The 19,562-nt window shown below is 35.5% G+C and overlaps 1 protein-coding gene across 1 annotated transcript in view; it reads right to left on the minus strand.

Moving 5' to 3' along the window:
• Window positions 1-19,562, minus strand: part of PTPRQ (protein tyrosine phosphatase receptor type Q) — a gene marked incomplete at its 3' end in the record, with an annotated part of 130,178 nt that overhangs the window by 20,869 nt on the left and 89,747 nt on the right. The window contains exons 44-53 of the mRNA XM_080361602.1: window positions 19,104-19,225; window positions 15,126-15,312; window positions 12,657-12,901; window positions 12,065-12,131; window positions 11,314-11,472; window positions 10,106-10,328; window positions 9,599-9,672; window positions 6,704-6,803; window positions 5,504-5,632; window positions 4,195-4,239 (exon numbers count right to left, since the gene is read on the minus strand). Coding sequence (XP_080217728.1) covers window positions 4,195-4,239; window positions 5,504-5,632; window positions 6,704-6,803; window positions 9,599-9,672; window positions 10,106-10,328; window positions 11,314-11,472; window positions 12,065-12,131; window positions 12,657-12,901; window positions 15,126-15,312; window positions 19,104-19,225 — 1,351 coding nt within the window. The remainder of the gene's footprint in view (window positions 1-4,194; window positions 4,240-5,503; window positions 5,633-6,703; window positions 6,804-9,598; window positions 9,673-10,105; window positions 10,329-11,313; window positions 11,473-12,064; window positions 12,132-12,656; window positions 12,902-15,125; window positions 15,313-19,103; window positions 19,226-19,562) is intronic.

Genomic DNA, 19,562 nt, shown 5'->3' on the forward strand with positions numbered 1-19,562 from the left:
TTAAACACATAGGAAAATTAATGTCTAACTTGAAGACTGTGGCAAAGATGTTGGCTTTGTTGTGTAAGAAGGGATGAATTTTATGTGCTCACTAAAGACTTACAGCTATGCTCGGTTTCAGCATCCTCAAGCTTCAAAAATTAGAATTTTTTCCAAGTCTCTTGACTTGGAATATGTAATAATAATCTTATGGTATTTCACCAATGAACAAATTCTCATCTACCTGTAATCTTGTTCTCCAGATTTCCCAGTCTTTTGTATAAAACATAAAAATATAGATATCACTGGATTTTGATGAGCACAATTTAGAATCAAACCAAGAAGTTGCAAATTTCCCTGTTTCAGCTGGATAATTCCAGATTCCCACTTGTCTGACTTTGAAACTAGGAAAGAAAAACATTCTCAGAGATAAAGAATGCTTTATTGCCTTAAATCTGATTTTCTTTTAAAATAGTGTATTGTTTCATGTGGGGGATTTTTTTGAAGTCTATCAAAAATCTGAATCCCACTCAGATTACTTATGATAGAGCTAGAAAGAAGCCATTTATTTGTGTTGGCAGTGATAACTGAAGACCATATTGTCACACAGACGTGGCTTTCTCTCTGGGTCATTCATCTGAAAACCACAGGGAATTAAAACTTCGTCCAAATAGAAAACAACAGAAATGAGTATGTAGGCAAAAGGCTTAACTCATAAGCACCATTGACACTTCCTAGGACCAACAGAGGAACTAATTTTTAGCAAGTTAATTGAAAGTAATATGGAGCTTAACCCTTCCTAAATATTAAAGGCCTAAGGAAAGAGAACATATGCTTATTTCTTCCATTGTACCAGAACACGTACATTCATAAACCTTGTACTCCTGGCATGCAAAGCTCGGGAAGCCTGTTTTCGGTAGGTGATTAGTAAACAAAAACTTGTTGAAAAAAAAGTAAGGCAGGACCCATGCCCAGCCCCACTCTAAGAGAGAAGAAACATGGTATAGAGAAAGTATTATCTGCACAGAAGTGTTACCTTGAATACAGACACTTCCTGAACACAAGTCACAGTGTCTGTAATTCAGAAATACTTCCTCTGAATCTGTGCCCCATTTACTCAACAAACTGTCTCATGTGGAATAAAACAAAAGCCTCAAAGCATCCACCACAAGGTGTATCTTTTCAAGGAAAAATTTTAAGAAACAGGGACCTACATGGCTTTATCCTTGCTGCAGAAACCACTGCAAAACTGTGGTGCCAGAGAAGTTGTGTCCTAGGTGAGCACCTGGGGTAGGGAAGGGTTAGTTGTCTCTCACCAAACCCTATGTGTCCTGAAAATTTATTGAGAGAGTCTATTCACAGCAGATGAATGTCTGCTTTTAAAGGTGGCTTGCCCTATGGACACGTTACAAAAAGTAAATGATGAGAAGCCCCAGTGTATGTATATTCAGAGTGCCTCATGATCCAATGTTTAATCCAGTTTAGACTGATGGACTATGCATGTTTTAAACAACAGGGTTTTTTTCTGTTCTTGCCTGTCTCATACCATTTCCATCATCATGGAGATCAGTGTATGTCCCAAACATTCAAAGTCAGCATTTTGGCTTCATAAAGTGGATCTCATTTTCCACTGGATTCAGTAAGACTTAACTCCCTGCATGCCCTCTGAAACTATAGCCCATTAATTAATTGCCTAACAAAGACTTGCAGAGAGATGGTGTATACATATTAGCTAGTATTAATAAATTTCAGACATTTGAAGTTTTTCAAGTAATTTTTTTGATGACCATTATGTTAAAAAATTACTACAGGGAACTGTGATTTGCCATGAATTTCCTGATTTGAAAAAAATGTTGACCCAAAAAAAGTTTCAAAATTGGCAAAATGGTATACTTGGCACTTCTAAATTTGATGTTTCTTCTACTTAAACTGACTTTTGTAATGCAAGATAATTCATACTAAAAAAAATATGAAAATGTATGAAATAAAATGTTTTGATTAACCTATAGTGAACATTTGCTGAGTTTTGCTTCTTTAAACTTTTCAAGCTTTTGAATTGTTGATCTGTTAAAAATGATAAAAAAAAATATTTCCAGTCATTCTCACAGAACAGGAAAATCCTCTTCTACTTCTTTTTATTTCTCATGTGATCCCAGCTGCACAGATTTTTTTGAGAATATGAGCCAAGATCATAGGCCATGATCCACTAAACATGAGAGAATGTCTGAAGAGATAATGCAGGAGAGACAGTCAAGAAGAATCTCACAGAGCAGGCTAGAGTATTTTGATTCTGTGGATGAACTGTGTCAGCTGCAAGTCCATGCTTTACTTATTTATAGTAGCTAACCTAATAAATAATATACTGGTTGAGAAATGACAAAACAGTTGGTTTCCAAAGCATCTCCTTTAAATGAACACTGAACTGGATGATTGGTAGGTACAGAAAAAATCTATACTGCTCTTTTATTCAACTATGATTTTCACACAAACTCCCCATCACCCTTTTAGGGTAGGAAGTACACTTAGTTGGACAATTAAAATCAAATTTCAGCTGACTTATTGCTACCCAAGAAATACAAACAAGCCAGCCTGGAAAAGGAAACTGTCCATCTATGTTTTCCTCATACATTTACAAGATGTCATGAATTGAAACCAGCATTCTGCAGCACAGCAAGCTTGGCAAATGCAGCCAACATAGGCCAGTAGGTTATGCAGATACAGTGATGCACAGTCCCATTCCAAATACTTGGTAGATGTATGAAGGTTACACTAGTCATCAACATGTAATACAATAATTTATCATGCTAACATGCCACTGCTTTAACCACAAATCATGAGAATTATAAGTACAACACAAGAACTGGAACAGTGATTGACTTCTACGTAGCTATTCCCTGAATGCAACAGCTACAAAAGCTCTTTCATGGTGTAACTGTGGAAGTCTGAAAACAGGTAGCAAAACTATTTTAGATGTCAGATTTTGCAGTAAGCTGCCTTGCTTCTGCCAGCTTCTTGATCCAGCTCATTGTTACCAGGAAGGATGTATCTATTAATATGTGAAAGACAGCATTAAAGATATCTAAAATCTCTCTTTTGGCCACTGAAATTGCCAGAACAGAATCTTAGACATACTGAAACATTCTTTAAAGCTTTAAAAAAGCCATAGTAAACTAAAAAGTTTTCAGCAGATATCTTGCCCCTCATTACTATATGTATGTTACCAATTAGGGTCCCATAGTATGTTTACTCATTTCCAGCTGAAAATATGGCATGAATCGTATATTGAGTGCCTTCCTTTTGGACTTCCACAGCTTGTTGTAATGTCCAACAAAAGACCTGGGCAAGAAGCCTGCTGTAGCTTCAGTGCAGCTTCTGTTTGAAAAATAGTAATCCAAAGTTTAACAGCTGGATCCTGTACCTTTGAAGAATGGCAGAAGAGCAGAGTCTTTGCTTTTGGCCATTAAAGGAGTGGGGAAGGAGGAAATAGGAAAATACAGAGGGTAAGACCTGCATAAATTGCAAATCAAAATGTGAGACTGACATTAAGAAAAGGGTGATGTAACTAAAACTGCTGAAGCACTGTCCAGTAAAGGCCTTGCTGTGCATAAATCACATAACAAATTGCACATAAGTATGAAATATTATAGTTTGCAGGTACCCTATAGAGTTTGAGACTGTATAAATCCAAACTATATTACATATAATTGAGACAGAAAAGTGGTAGAATCGTGCTCTACAAACTCATAAAGGATTTGACTATAAAAGTGTAGATATGTTGCTGAGATTGTAGTGGCGTAGTACAAAACAGCTGCAGTATAAGTGAGTGCAAAAGGCAGTTGAGAAAAAAATAAAACTCCTAAGTACATTGTTCTAACTGCCAAAGGAAAAAAATAGCATGTTTCTTCTGTTACATTTGCACCATATTTGCTTCAAGGATAGATTGTATATGTCAGTGCTATGTCATCAGAATCTGTTATAATTTCCATGTCAATTGACCTGATTTATTTCAAAGTAGTTGTGGAATTGTTGTATGTTAGGGACTACAAATAAACAGGATTTCATTATAACAAACACCACTGTTTGTCATTAGTACAGCTGCAAAGATTGACATTTCATCTTGGTTAACTATAATCATTCAATATGGTATGGCAGCACACAGGTTAAGAGAACAGAAGAGAAAACACACCACACTGCTTCAATAATGCAAAAACTTACTGGATGACAAATATCTCCTTGCGTCTAAAGAAAAATGAAGAGTATCTGGAAGTAAAATCCATTAACACTTTAGTACATAAACAAAATTAGTACTACTCTTATTCAGCTAACAGTTTGGAAACAAGCCCATTTCGAAGATCCATCAAGAGAATTTATACAAGTTGCAGTTATAGTGCATTGGCAATAGAGCATGTTTTCCAGAGCATGTTTTCCATTGTTATTAGCAGGTACTAAACACCACTATCTGAAAGACACGTGCTCCACACAGAACATACCACATCCATTACGTCAATGATTTCCAGATGATTCATAGTATGTTTTCTCATCTGTTACAAGCAGCCGCTCCTGCATGCACTATTTTGAACAGGTTTGTACCTGCAATCAACTTACTCTGTACCACACACATAGATATACACACACTCAAACAAAACAGGTCAACAGCTACAACCTTTCATCTTCCAGCTCTTCCCAGTCTGGAACAGTAGGATCCCTGACTGCTGGGGCAAGACTATTTTAGGCTTCTCATCTTTAAGGAGACTGCCTACCACAGTGCTTCATCTGCGACACAGCAGGGAGAATACAGACAGGTAAAGAATGTTCACTAAACATTTCTAACTCAGTTGGATGTCATATATTATTGAGAATCATCATTATATTTACTCAGTGAACAATCTCCATATTTCTGGCAGTCAGAAAGAGCAGTTTTCCTTCTGATAACTATCTGTTACGAGATTCTTTGTTGGAGAGAATATATGAATACCCTGGAACTGTGCATATGTCTTAAAGGAGTAGATGTCAGGATAACCACTGTGCTGACCACCACGGAAATCCAGATGTTATGCAAATCACCTTGTGAAAAAACACTTTCCAAATATCAGTTAAACAATGCCAGACTTGCTCTTGAATTAGCTGACTGTGACTTCTGGGAGTTTGACTCTTTCAAAATGCTTATGTACGTTTGCAGTCTACACCAAACACTGGGCCATCAAACAAACTTATAAATTCTGCGTGTTTAAAAACATAGCCTTTTTTTTTTTCTTTTTTCCTTTTTTTTTTTTTTTTTTTGGCTAACACAATTAAACAGTGATTTGCACTTAGATCTTTATCTTCTTGTAAAAAGAGCTGAAGATTAAGTGATTTTCTAAAAGCTAGTGAGAAGTGTCTTGAGGGTGGAGGTCATTCTTTGAAAGAGGATCTCAGTGACCTGTGTAAATAAGAACACCACAAACACTTCCAAACAAGCAAAGGTCAGAAAGGGGTCATGGCTAAGCCCCTTTGGACTACTGTTTTGCCTAAGGAGTATGCTTACCGCGTAAATCTCTCATCCTTCAGCTCCAGGTCTGCCACTGTGATCAACTGATCCAGCTTAAATTTTGTGTCAATAATTTCAGCATCTCTTGGGGAGTATGTGCCTCCCTCTTTTTGCTTTTGTCGAATTCTAAACAGAAAATAATAGTGAAAAATAAACATGCAAAAGATTTAAGGATGTATATGTAAATACTATGATTAAACACTGAAAAATTATTACTGGAAACCTTGTCTTTTATTCGGTTCTCCCTTTTTACCATGTAAATTAGTCAAATCCAGCAGTTATGTTTGTCTAAAACTAGTAGGGAAAAAATCTAGCCTATATATTCTTTTAGTTTTCTGTGGGACTATGGTGGGTCCATGAATTCCCTGACAGAGGGCATGGGAACAGAAATTAGTCTTGAAGATATTAAGGCCTACCCATGAGAAAGATGGGAGTAAAGGAGTATCCGGAGATGTTAAGGATGTACCCGTGAGAGAGAAGGGAGTAAAAGTAACATTGATGATAGCAAAAATAGCCAATGAGATGTTACTGCTGTAACTTGTAACCAATAGTGAAGAGACACATGAATTGCTCAAACTGTATAAAAATGCACTTGTGGTAATAAATGGATCTACTACTTTCATCCTAGAAGAACTTGGTCTATGTCATTTGTCCATCTCAGCCGCAACAGTTTTCCTACATAAATTGTTTGGTAATGCCTGAATCATGCACCTGAGAAAGAACAGAACTTCTGTCAAAGGAGCAAACTAACATCACACATGCAGTACCCAGTCTGCTCCTTTACACAGGCATTTTGTTCACATTTTGAATTTAGAGGTCCATTTCTCTTCCACATGTGAGACTTCAGTGTATTTATTATAACTGACAAATTCGTTAGTAAGACAGAAAAGAGAATTTAGAGTATTTACTTCATATCAGGCTTTCAATAGGGTTAGCCATCATGCTAACTCCAGCCAGCTGACACTCTGATCTGTATCTAATAGAAGTGACTCTGAAAGTGCAAGATGAGCTACTGCTCTGACATACCCTGTAGAGAAGTTTTTTCCCCCTTCATCTATGGAGGTTCGGAGGTTATGCTCACTAGGCTGAAGCTAGCCTTTGTGAATGTTTCTCTAAGTTTCTCAATTGCTTAAACTGTTCTTTAAAACATTTTTGAGTGCTTGCAAACATGATATGGCAAGAACACATAAATCTCACCTTGCAAAAGCATATACTGCAGCCACCAAAAGAACAACGGAAAGTATGCACAAAGTAACAGCAAGAATAACTTCTACAGATCTTCCCGACATCCCTTCACCTGCAACAGAAAGTGAAAAGCTAATATTTCATAGATTCACCTCAATCTCTACGTTTCTGACAGGGTGAAATCAAGCAGTGAAGTGAGGCAGACTCTTTTCTGTCTATACAACTTCATCTGTTTTGTGTCAGTTGAAGAGCTGCCCAAGAAACAAAGATATAACAAAACCAGAAACGATTTATTTAAAGGTTCCTAAGTATTGCTGATCTATGTAATACATAATGCTAATAGTACACGTCTGTAGCTATATGTGCAGCCATCCTCTGGTGCTTTTCAGTTTTACCTGCTAAGCGGGTTGATAGGTCTCCACCACAGTAACATCAGCCTGAACACTGAGCTGAGCTCCTGCTTCAGCCTCTGCACAGTGAAGAACACACACGGTGCTCCATCAGCCAGAAATAATCAAGTTCAAGAGGTGGAAAAGGAAGAGCCACAACTCAAAAGCAATGAGGCTTGCAGCCATCACTTACAGACACAAAATAAAAGGTGCTTTTTTGGAAATATTCTCCTCAGGGTGCTGAAGGAACCCACCTGGTGATTGGATGTGAACTTTCTGGATTAATCTGCCTCACTGACCATTAACTCATGCTCTTTATTTATGTGGGAATTAGTGATATTGTTAGGAATAACCCACAGTAGTGCAAAGGTAATCATAAAGGCATTTACGATAAAAAGGCAAAGGTGTTGGCATTCTAACCATTCCTTCCAGGCGAGAATGAAGGCTCATTCAGAGACTGATAAACCATTTAGATTAGTAATTACTAGACCTCTTTTTGAACCTCTTTGGTGCTAAATTTCTGAGACTCATTTAATTTCTCAACCTTTCTGGTAGTCATGTCCCCATTTCAATCTCAGCCTCCTTTTTCCTTAGGCACATAGTGGAAATAAGAAAAGCAAAGGATTACTACTGCTGGTATTCTTCACCTAGGTGGGTTTCTATGCAAAAGGCAGTGTCAGAAAACCCCATTTTGTTTATTTCCTGTTTGTATTTCACATGGAAAAATTCTACACTTACACAGGACTACCAGCTTCCCCACAACGATTTGCTGAAGTAGGTATCAGAGTTTATGAAAGTGTTATAAGCTGCCTTGATGTATTAGAAGTTTAAACAATATTTGTCACCACATCTTAATTATCTCATGGAAAAATCCTGACCTTTCATTGTAGTATGAACGTTACTTTTGCAAAGTCAGTCATGTGTTATGAGGAAGAAACTCCACTTCCCCAGCTCAAGAGGAGAGTTGTGGTACGCCAAGTATGGTTGAGTGGGAGCACCATATTAAAATGTATCCTTTTCTTTAATTAAAAAATCATGATTGCAGCTTTGTATTTCAATATTTTCTGCTTCAGCGTTCCTCCCTAGCAAAATTCCTATTGTTTAACAAGAGCATCTGACATCTGTCACAGAGAACTCTCTCACAGGTTTTCCATATTTTTTTCTGCTTCAAACATATTTAACATGCAGTATTAAATTGCATAGATACAAGCTTAGCCTTCTGTTTTTCCAGATCAAAGACCTACCTATTCTATAAGGAGATTTAAAAACCAAAATAACCTAGCCATTCACATCTCTGACAAAATTCAAATTAGTCTTTTATCTACTAATATTAAAGTGTCATGCTGGAAAAACACAAATTTCAGTGATTATTAAGTTTTCTCAAATTATTTCTTTAAGTATTGCAGAGTTTCCTGTTAGAAACAGGAAAGTTTCCTGGAGGACTGGATAGTCAGACTAATTTCTGGTAGACTTGTTTTCCTTAACTGGACACGTAGTCTTTCTGTCACTGGGCAAGCTATTTGCTTCATTGCTTTAGAACTTTTAAACTTAGAACACGTAAAGATAACTTTTATGTTGCAGTTTCCAAAACATTCAAGGCTAGAGAAATAGCCACAGATCATTTCAGAATATTCAGGTAGTGAATTAACATTTGAAGATCACCAGTATCAGATCATGTAACGAATTTCTAACATGGATTAAATGAATAAGGGAGCTCATATCACAGAAGAGAAATGCCAAATGAAAAATATGTGCCCACTAAAATTCTTCTGGGTACTCAACCAGTTGTCTTGGGATCCCTTTTCAGAAAGTCAGGGCTAATGCTTAGCTAAGTAAGTTTTGGCTTACCAATAGATTAAAAGAATTTACAGATCTTATTGCAATCTGCTATGAGAGTTCATTCCCAGTTTTGGGGGTAAATCAACACTGCCATGGAATAATTTATTTATTTATTATTTATTATTAAGATTTGAGACCCCATAACAGCTGGCCTATTGGCCAGGGACATCAGAACCAGAGGGGCTCTATAAGATGATATTAATTCACAAATTAATCTGGAGCTTTGTCTGTATCTAAAGGCTGAAGGGTGAAAGGGTCATGTCCTCAGATGAGCTGCCACTAGAAGGAACGATCTGCAGCCAAGAGGTTTCCTACACTGGGCTCAATGGAATAGCTCCACATCCAACATAGATGGAAACAGTACAGCATCTGGCAGCTCACCAAGCAAGATGAGCTGTCCTGGCAAAATGGTAATTTTACCAATATGACTGAATTTCTGCTAAAGAACTTTGTCAATAATGCTTCTTCATTTAACAGTCCAGGCTGAGGTAAGACCCCTTGACAACCTCAAAAGAACATACAGGGAATGAATATGTTTCCTCAGCCATGATGGTTAAATTAGGTCCAGCAAAAGCAGAGATTATTTACTTCAGGAAAAACATTTTACTATAAAGAAATATGGAATTGTAGACATTCTTTGGAAATAAAGAAATATTTTAATAAATGATACTTTCCTTACCTAAAGTTTTGATAGGGTCAGAATAGTCAGAATCTGTAAACTGTCCTTTAATGTTAGTTGCTCTGAACTTAAATCTGTGAAATAAACCCAAGAAAACTAATGAAATGAAAGTTTATGTGTATTTTCTTAATTATTTTTTCACTTAGAAACTAACAACTATTTTTCAGTTTTAGCATAATATAAACTGGAATCATTATTCACCTGCCAAAGTGACATCAAGGACACAGTGTCAATTCTTAAACATATAACCAAACTATGTGAATTACTTATCTCAAATTTGCACTTATTTAATTTAGAAGCTCAATAAGAATCTTTAGTTACCTAAAATATTTTTTTAAAATTGTCTTCCATATTTATGTTCAGCCAAAAAAATTAAAACTAGAGACACGTGAAGATCATTTCAATCTCCACTTTTTCATAATTGAACTACACATTTTGTATGCTTGTAGAAATGTATATTGCACTTAAATCTTTCTCTTGGTCAAACATAGAGACAAATGTACTTACAGGTACTGCTTTCTTGGTTTCAGTGGGCCATTACATATTTTGTCTTGACTGCCTGATATCATACATGTAGTATCAGCACCTATGATATAGATCTCTTCTTTGCCACTCAGATTTTCTTTTCCTTCTATACATGGTGGGTTTGGAAAGCCTTCATTTGTAAAATATGGCCTCGGTCTGTTGAAGTAGGCATCATACCACTTAGTAACATTCCCATCATGCTGAGCTATTGTCAAGAAAACAAATAATCAGAAACAATTTACATTCTCACCAGACTGTAATTAAAGAAGTTAAATATGAAATTGTTTTTTAAGAACTTAGCATGCTAGCAATGTCATTTACATAACTAAGTTTATAACTGTGTTTGCACTTGAACCCAAATTTCTATGTTTTGCTAGCTTGAAGTAAGTCAGCTGAATCATAAGTAGAAAATTTCAGGGGTAGTCTCACACAAGAGCTCTGCATGTAGAGAATATCACTTGTGCAAGACATTTGACTTTGAAATCGAGCATGGCTAGCAAAGATGGTAAAAAGACAGTAGAAGACAGTAAAGACCGTTGCATAAATGAATTTACTAGGTTTCTATAAGTAACCAGTACTCAGCAACTCAGGAGAAAAACTTCAAAATGTGGCTTAACATGGTATTTTCATATCTATCCGTTCAAGAGAATCTTCATAGCAAAAGCTATGAAGTAAATGTCTGTAGCATTAATACTAAAATGAAAAATTCAGAAAAAGGTGAGAGACTTAATGTGAATTCACTTAATGTGAATGTTTTACACATTCTAACCCATGGTCTACAGAAGGGATTTATATAAATCCCTCTGCCCCCATTATGAAATGGAAATATCAGCTGCACATGACTGCATTCTTTTATAGGCAACACTAGTAGCAACAGAAGAAGAACCTCACAAAAAGCAGCTTTCACAAATGTCTTTTTTTTTTTTTCAAGGAAATAGGAAGTAAGGAAAAGGTAACTATAACAATTGCTGGCAAGTGTTTCCAAAATCCAGTACCCAGCCCACAGGTATTGTGAAAGACATCTTTCCTCTTAGTACTGTTGCCACAGGTAAAGTTACGTTGTTAGGTGTTTTCGAAAGTGAAATTAGTGAGTACGAAGAAAAGAAATAAAAAAGACAAACAGCCTGAAAATAAATAAATTAAAAAAAAAAAAAAGAAAAACAAAATCAATAGAATTTACAAAATTCTACCTCCAGCTTCCACAACAAGAACTTGTATCTTCTTGATAGGGCCATGATCATCGCTGTAATAACATATCGGCATTCTGATCGTAATTGTTGTAGCTGTGACTAGTAACGCCCCATCAGTATCATAAACTGGTGCTGGTTTCTTTTTAGGCCGTGGTGGTTCTGGTTTTAAACAAAGATATACCACAGAGTTTTGTTTTAAATTGTTTTCGCTACAAGTACTTTGTTCAGGCACATAGCTGTGTTATGCAAGATAAATCTCCAGCACATTTTCAGAGACAACTTAGTGTTCTACTTAATGCCTTAAGCCTCTAAAAACTTTATTCTGATAAATGCTTCTGCATATCAGCTTTCAATTTAACAGAAAACAAGACAAAGACTGAGTCTTACTTTTTCAGTGAATTTCAATCCATTATTGTACTTATTTTCACAACCGTGATACTGTATACTTAGCTGTACCTCTGTGATAGTCTTCTAAGCTGTTCACTAACAGTAACTGAAATACTGAAGTCAATATGATTATTTCAGCAAGTCTGCACATGGTTTAGAGTATCATTCAGATGTGAATAGGAAATGATCAGTGATATGCAGCAAATCTGACCACTACAATTCAAGGCTGTCAATTACATGTTCCAGTTCCTACATTATTTGACCTCTAACAGACAGAGATACACAGCTATGTACTCACAGGTAGAAAAGCAATTTCCTCAGCATTTATAGAGATTTCAGCTAAAGGGTAATTTATGAAACATACCTTTGATATCCATGGTTATTTTCAATTGAATTTTTGGCCCTGCACCAGCACCATTTATGGCATACACCTTAAAAACAAACAAACACACACACACTTCTTTTAATGAGTATTTTTAATAGCATCAAATTGGCTAAACCTGGATATATTTGAAGGAACAATGAATGCTGAAATACTCCTCTCGTCATTCACACTTTGCTGGAACTTATTCTAAATTTCTTTATAATCCTAAGTGCTACAAGTAGCACTTGTAGCAAGCTCCCCTTGCAGAACTGGACCATTTATTTAAGCAAAATGAGCAATGCAAATGGCAGAATTAAGAGAGGGATTTAATATTGTGTCTGTGACAATGTGTCACAGGCTGCTTTGCCAGCACATGAGCTGGTGGTCGAGTACAAAGCCAACCCCTAGTGATATGTTCTGCTTCCATTCACTCCATCCTCTTCATTGCTCCCCTCATTCCTCAGATGTGTCTCTCATTCCACCCAGCTAACATTCTTGGCATGAAAATCTCATTGTCAGCCTAGGTTTGTGTTCAGACTAGTCTCCCACTCATATAAAAGAAAAAAAAAAACCACAAAGTGTCAATTCTTACGCTGACATTATAGGTGTGTCCTCCTTTTAGTCCTTCTATCATGGCAGTGACTGACTGATCTGTTTTATCAATGACACTAAGGTTGTGAATTCGAGTGGCAGCGGGGTCATCTTCGTTGTAAACCACAGCTTGGTACACCTGAATATTTCCATTCGGTTCAGATGGTGGCACAAATGTTACTTGGAACTTTGTTACTTCATCTGGTATCTTCTGAAATGTTATGTTGTTAGGTGGGTCTTCAGGCACTGAAACAAATATTTCAATTATCCATTCAATCAGTTTACTACTATTGCTATTAGAGTAAAACCTGAAAATTACAAGTTATATCTTTGAACATCAGTATTGTTTCATTGGTATTTTCTGCTTTTATTAAAACATCTCAAATACTTACTGCATAAGTAAATGTAAATACAATAAAAAGGTAAATATTTAGTGCAATACTGTTATTAAAGATAGCATTTAATGCTAGCAAAATTAAGAACAGTTATTAGATGACCCCAGTATTTTCTACTCAGAAGAAGTTCCCTCTGATTTTCTACTCAGAAAGCCCGAGGGCATCGTTATACATTGAAATACAACCAGGGTAAACAAATTCTTGTGTGAGCTGACAAGCAAGAAGCAAGTGTTAGTCTTGAGTATCCCTCTCTGAAAGCTTCCTGTCAACAGCAAGCTCCCTCCCAACACATAAACAAGCCACCGTGCTCCCAGGAGTCTCTGCTAATCACAGCTAACTCTTCAGGAAAAGCTTTCCCTTAGCCGATGCCCAGACACAAACATAACATGCGTTTTTCCCAAAGACAGTTTTTTATCAAATGCTTATTCCAGTAGCTTATTCTCACAACAGCAAAGGTATAAATCATTTTCCCAATGTCCCTATTGGAAAGAAAAGGCTGTAACATTCTTTCCAGGCAGCTAAATATTTATTGTTCTACCTGCACAGACAAGTATGTAGCGTGACCTCAAAATAGTGAAATCAAGCAACTGAACATAACCACATTCCCTTGACCAAGGATTTAGATGCAGTTGTCATATCTTCCAGGTTTTTTACACCAGCCAAGAAATGCTTACTCAGGCTTCTCTGGAGTAAACCTATGTAAATTGGTCCTAACTCAGCCATATGCTGGACTGTACAAACCATCTGAGACAAGAAGAGATGCAAAAAATCACTATCCTTCTCTAAGGTTACCACACCTCCTAATGTATCATGTTTTTACATAAAAAGGGCTACCACAAAAGTTAACTCACAGTACAGATCCAGCAATCACCTAATTTGATTTTCATTCTTTTTTCCCACAGTAAAAGACTATGTTTGCCTCCAGAGATATAAATAGTTCTAAAAACCTTAGAAATTAACATATTAGAGGCATTAGAAAGATATATATATGCACATAGTCATATATATCGGACACTGGATTTTCATACATCAAAGGAAAGATAAATGATAAATACAGTCACTGTGTAGGCTGTCTAAATCTGAAATTAACCTGAGTATATAACTAAAAAAAGCCAACTTGCAGCTAACCTCACTGGAGAGAAGGCATCTGTAGTTTATACACAGTTGATAACTAGTTTGAATGAAACAAAACTTCAATATCTTTTCAGAAATTTTTTTTGCTGCTTGGTTTGTCTGCTTAACTGTCCTTAGTGAACAATTCAAAACCAGTAAAGACAGTAGACACAACATAACCAGGCACTGTGTAAGTAAAGCTAGGACTATATCTTTCCCATGTACATCTGTTTATATTTTCCTAAGCGAATAGTATCTACTCTTTTGTAATGTAGCCTCTTGGTATCACAAGGTCCTCGCACACGTCCTCACTCTCATCTCTCAGTTTTATTTATCTGAATAACTTAATAGCATCAGAATCCTTTGTCACCTCAGTATCTACTTCATTCTCCAGAGTGTTTTAGATCTGTGGAAGAGGTAACAAGCACGGTTCTCTGTGGGCTTTCACTAGCAACCTTCTTCCACTGAGAATGTACAGATTGTCTTCTCAGGTCAGTACAGGTACCATTTATAAATGGTAGGATTCACTTCACTTGATTTTTCTGTTTGAATTTTGCATCAAGACCAAGGATGTCATCTAGGGTTTTCAATAGTCTCTTACAGAAAACAGGCACCTCCACAGGTGAGAGTCATATCTTTCTCAGACAGGTATATCACATATACATGATAATATAGATAGGACCTCTCTTCATTGACTACAGAAGTAATCTAGATGACTGTGTTCCATACATTCATATTTTACATGAAACAAGTTATGTTCTCTGCATTACTAAAGGTAAATCTTAGTATTTATTATCACCATCACTTTCTCATTGACTGATGCCTTTTAGATATTAAAGAAAAAATATTGTGAGAACAAATCTGCATTAAAAGTGCACCATGTGTTCAAACTTGTCATTTATTTGTCAGATGAAAGAAAAATTGTAAAGTTTGGTCCATAGAAAGTAGAGAAAAATACAAACCTGCTTCAAAGGTGGAGACAATAACTGGAGAACTAGCCTTGCCTTCAAGGAGTGCAGCAGTAACATCCCCCGTAAAGGCAATGATTACTACAGAATACCTTGTAAATGCTTTTAAATCAGAAATTTCTAAGACTTTACTCTCATCATTTGTCTTCAGAAATTGAGCTTTATAATTATCATTATCTACCTGCAAAATAATAATAAAAGAAAAACTATTACAAGACTTGAAACAGCCCAAAGCAGGATATTATTATTTAAACAGCTTTTTGACTTTTATCTTTCCAGTTTTCTAACCATTTCACAAGAAGTCTCTAGCTACCAAGACAAGAAAGCTGCACAGGGGTGTACACTCCATTCCTCACCCATGTGTTGCCTCTTTAGCACCTCACATAGGATGAAGTGAAGGAAATGGGCTGTTTGCTTGGCACTGCCTTCCACCAAGCAAACATGAACTGATTGATATTCACTGGGCCAGGGGAGCTGTAGTGACCTGAAATGGGAATCAAATGAGGCAGAGATCTGGAAGATGAGCATCTATACAGCAGAAAATGGTTTGGAATAAAAATAGAAAATTAAAAGTAAGCAGCCATACATAATGTTAATAAGGCTGAAGAAAGTGTCATTCCTCTTGGTATATATTAATAGAAGCACTTCTATTAATAGAAAACAGTGAAGAGGGAGTAATTCTCTCACTAGAAAAACTGGAAAGCAGAAATAATTTGAGTTCAATCTAGAAAATGAAGGATAGTGAAATACATAGTAGTAACTTCAATATATAAAAAGGACAGAACTAAATTGAAGATAATCCTTTGTTTCCAGTGTTCATAAAAACACAAATAGAAATTTTATTTGCATCAAAAAAGAGATATTAGAATTAAATATTACAAAAACTTCAATACTTAAATATATAACTAAAACTATGACTATAAGTTTAGTGAAAAAATACAACAATCTACTGAGGGTTGCTGAGCAACTTTCAGCACTGAACATTATTAAGAAAAGAATAATGAATCATTTGTGAGGAAGACTTTAGATACACTGGTTTCTGTGTTAGAGCAAGCCGTGGTCTGGATGATGTCTTGGGATCCCTATCATCCATACATCTCAAATAATCTGTAGTTCTGTAGAAAAAATCTACAGCGTTGGGCTTTATATTGAACTAATAACTTACAATATTCACTTAAAAAAGGAGAAAAATGAAAAAAATGGCAGCTTTTCTAATGTTTGATCAGGTATCATTTACAAAATTTTTTTAATGTCTATTCCCACTACCTCAGTTAATGATGTTTTCATTATTGTTTCTTCAGTGTGTAATTTGAAAAGAGGATTAGGTAGCTGTACAGTAGTTTTCCCACTGGATGAAATCTGTATTAAATGCAGCTGCTAAAACAGTAGAATAGTTCAAGCATATCTATTATTTGACAGATATGCATCTATCCCCACTGAGAATTAACCTGAACTAAACTTTCTGATGGACTAAACAGACATTCATTTCCTGGGATAGCCATCATGAGTTGAAACACTTTTTCCTGTCTGACTATCAAAAATCTGGCACATAAATATTTATACAAGAGCTAAAATACAATCACAGTACTATATCATTAAAATTATTTTATTTCTTCCCGAAGTTGAATGGTTCACTTCCATATTCCTTACTCATTTTCAGTGATATTCTATTCAGGACTACTAATTATAGCAGGAACCAAGACAAACTAAAATATGACTTGTAGGAACAATAATGAGGGAGTACTTTTTAGTTTTTCTGAACTATAAAGCTACAAGGAACATCCTAGAAATTTTAACAGAACTCTAATACATTCACTAATGAACACTAATTACTACCTTTAAAAAATAAAGACATCATGGAGTAGAAATCTGAAATCATTATCTTCTGTGAGCCTATTTTTATATAATTCTTAAAGATGATACTCAGTTGAGAACTAAAATGAGTAAAGTTACATGTACAGGAAGTTTGTGGTATTTGGGCTCTTCATAAAAATTTTCCCACTTGGACAATAAAATATATACTCAAATTTTCACTGAAAAAGGATTGTGACAGCTTTATTTGCCTTTAAGAAGGAATACATTTGTCTACTAAGATGATTATCTACAGAGCTGACACCTGTAGTTACTGATCATTAGATAGACAACATTTGATTACAAGGAATCCCTGAATATAAAGCCAGATATATATTGGAAATATATTGGAAACTAAAACAAAAAATGCCAGACGAACAAAAAAACCCCAACACAACAAAACACTTTCTAAAAAACAAAATCAAAGCCCTCCAGATTGAATATTTAAAACAGGCTTTTAAGGTCCTTCCAAATGCTGGCAGGCTCAGATGAAACTCTCTATATTTCATCTTACTTCATGAATTTTACTATAACTTATAGAGGTAATTTATGTCATTTTCATAGTGTAGAATCAGACGACACCCTGTTTATGCTTTAGGGATTATCAGACAGAGGATAAATTGTTTAATTACAAATTGATTAAATATTACACACACAAAATCTATCAAGCTTTGAAAATTGAATTTGGAAGTTTTATCAAAAGCATTAAAATTATTTTTTCTGTTGATGCGCTACAGTGCTGTTTAGTCAAAAGCGACAAGAATTTTTCATGAGGCAAAAGTCTTCTCTGACTTCAGTAAAGGAGAAATAAAAATTGTTATGTAGTTTCCATCAGTCTACCCAACAGGCCAAGAAGCCACTCCTTCCCTGTTAGTATTGCCTGTTATTGTATATACTTCAGCCTGTCATAGTAATTCTGTGTTGTGTTCAGAACTGAACGGATTGCACTCTTCATATTGTACGATGAAGTTAGAGGACAAGAACATAGCAGGACTACACATTACTCTCTCTTGTAACTTTACTGAGGAGCTTACAAATATTTGTCATTTTTTACTGATCTCCTTAGAAATTTTGGTTGCATAGAAATCTCAGCATTCATTTTTTAAGTATATCTGTAATTCTTATGACTGATTCAGAAACATTGAAAATATACACTTAATACTCTAACTCACTGCTCAGAAAATTTAAATAACTTTCTATTTACAGCCTTTAAATAGTTTGAAGTAGTCTTAATTTTTTATTTTCAAATTACCTAACAGATTGATTCAAGCCTTTAAACCTGCAAACAGCAAGTTTTCCTGACTATAGTCTTGTAAACTGCTTCCCGTTTTCACTAATAGGCCTGTCTGTACAGTTTCTGGAAGAACAGGGAATTTATATCCTACTTAAAACTTCTCATGTGCTTGAACATAGAAAGTTTCATATCTTGCCAGAGGGCAGGAAATGAGATTTATTAAAGGTTGTTTTAAGGAGCATTATAAGGGTAGTAGAAGATGAAAAGAGAAAGGCTACTAGAGCTTTTCACTCATGTCAGCCTTTTTTTACTTATAAAGATCAAGGAGAAAGAAGTATTATTGTTGTGATAACAAAATACAGGCAATCTGATGGACAGAGCACCAAGTGGAAAGTGGGAAATCTAGTTTGACTTTAAAGTTTGGCCTCTGATGCGCCCTGTAACTTTGTACAAGTCACTTCCTTTTGCCAGCTCTTCTACCCTGGTTTGTAAAATCTTGACAGTGAACTTTTCTTTGCTTGAAGAAAAAAAAAGGTCATTATTACTTTTAGTGGTAAACAGCGTTGTTATTCTTAGAAGGAGACACGTACACCTCTGCAAAGCTCAGCTACTTTTTTTCCTGTATACATTTATAGGTATAGCTTTTTTCTTCAAGACCTCTTATTAGCACACATTTTTTTAATAACAAGTAATTAATTTATCTCCCATTAAGAAACTTATAAATCTGCAATTAATTCTTGTGTGGAGTTTATGTGGAAGTAGACACAGTCATATTGTTTTTCAATCCAGTTTGTGTCTGTCCTGTAATTTCTATAAGAACATGTGCTGTGGTATTTATATCACCAAACTTTTGTATTACTACCAGCAATAAACCACAGTTGCCTTACTGAGGTAATGTCTATGAGGTAGCATGTTGGTCCAGTAATGATGAGAGGTTCACTCCAGCTGATATTAATACTGTGAGGAGATGTAGCTAAAACAGTCACATTTTCCGGAGGACCGTCTGGAGCTGTAGAAAAAAATATGTATGTGAACCATAGCCAAGGAAATTCACAACAAATAATCTAGTAATTTTACTGACCAGTAGAGATATTTTTCAAATTGAACCCCCCCACACACCTTTTTCACACATTTACCATTATACACTGCTTATATAATTACATTTTCCTTTCTCATATATAAAGCATGCAGTTGGATTTAGAAACACATATTTCATTGCAATTGCTACAACTTTTCTAGAGTAAGAACTGCCTAAAATTTCATCTTAAATTGAAATTACAGGGGTTTTTTTAATTACAAGTTGTTTTGTATGTATTTTACATGGCATAAGCAAAATATATATACAA

The sequence above is a fragment of the Nesoenas mayeri genome (assembly GCF_963082525.1).
Source record: "Nesoenas mayeri genome assembly, chromosome: 1".
In the NCBI taxonomy this organism is placed as follows: Eukaryota; Metazoa; Chordata; class Aves; order Columbiformes; family Columbidae; genus Nesoenas; species Nesoenas mayeri.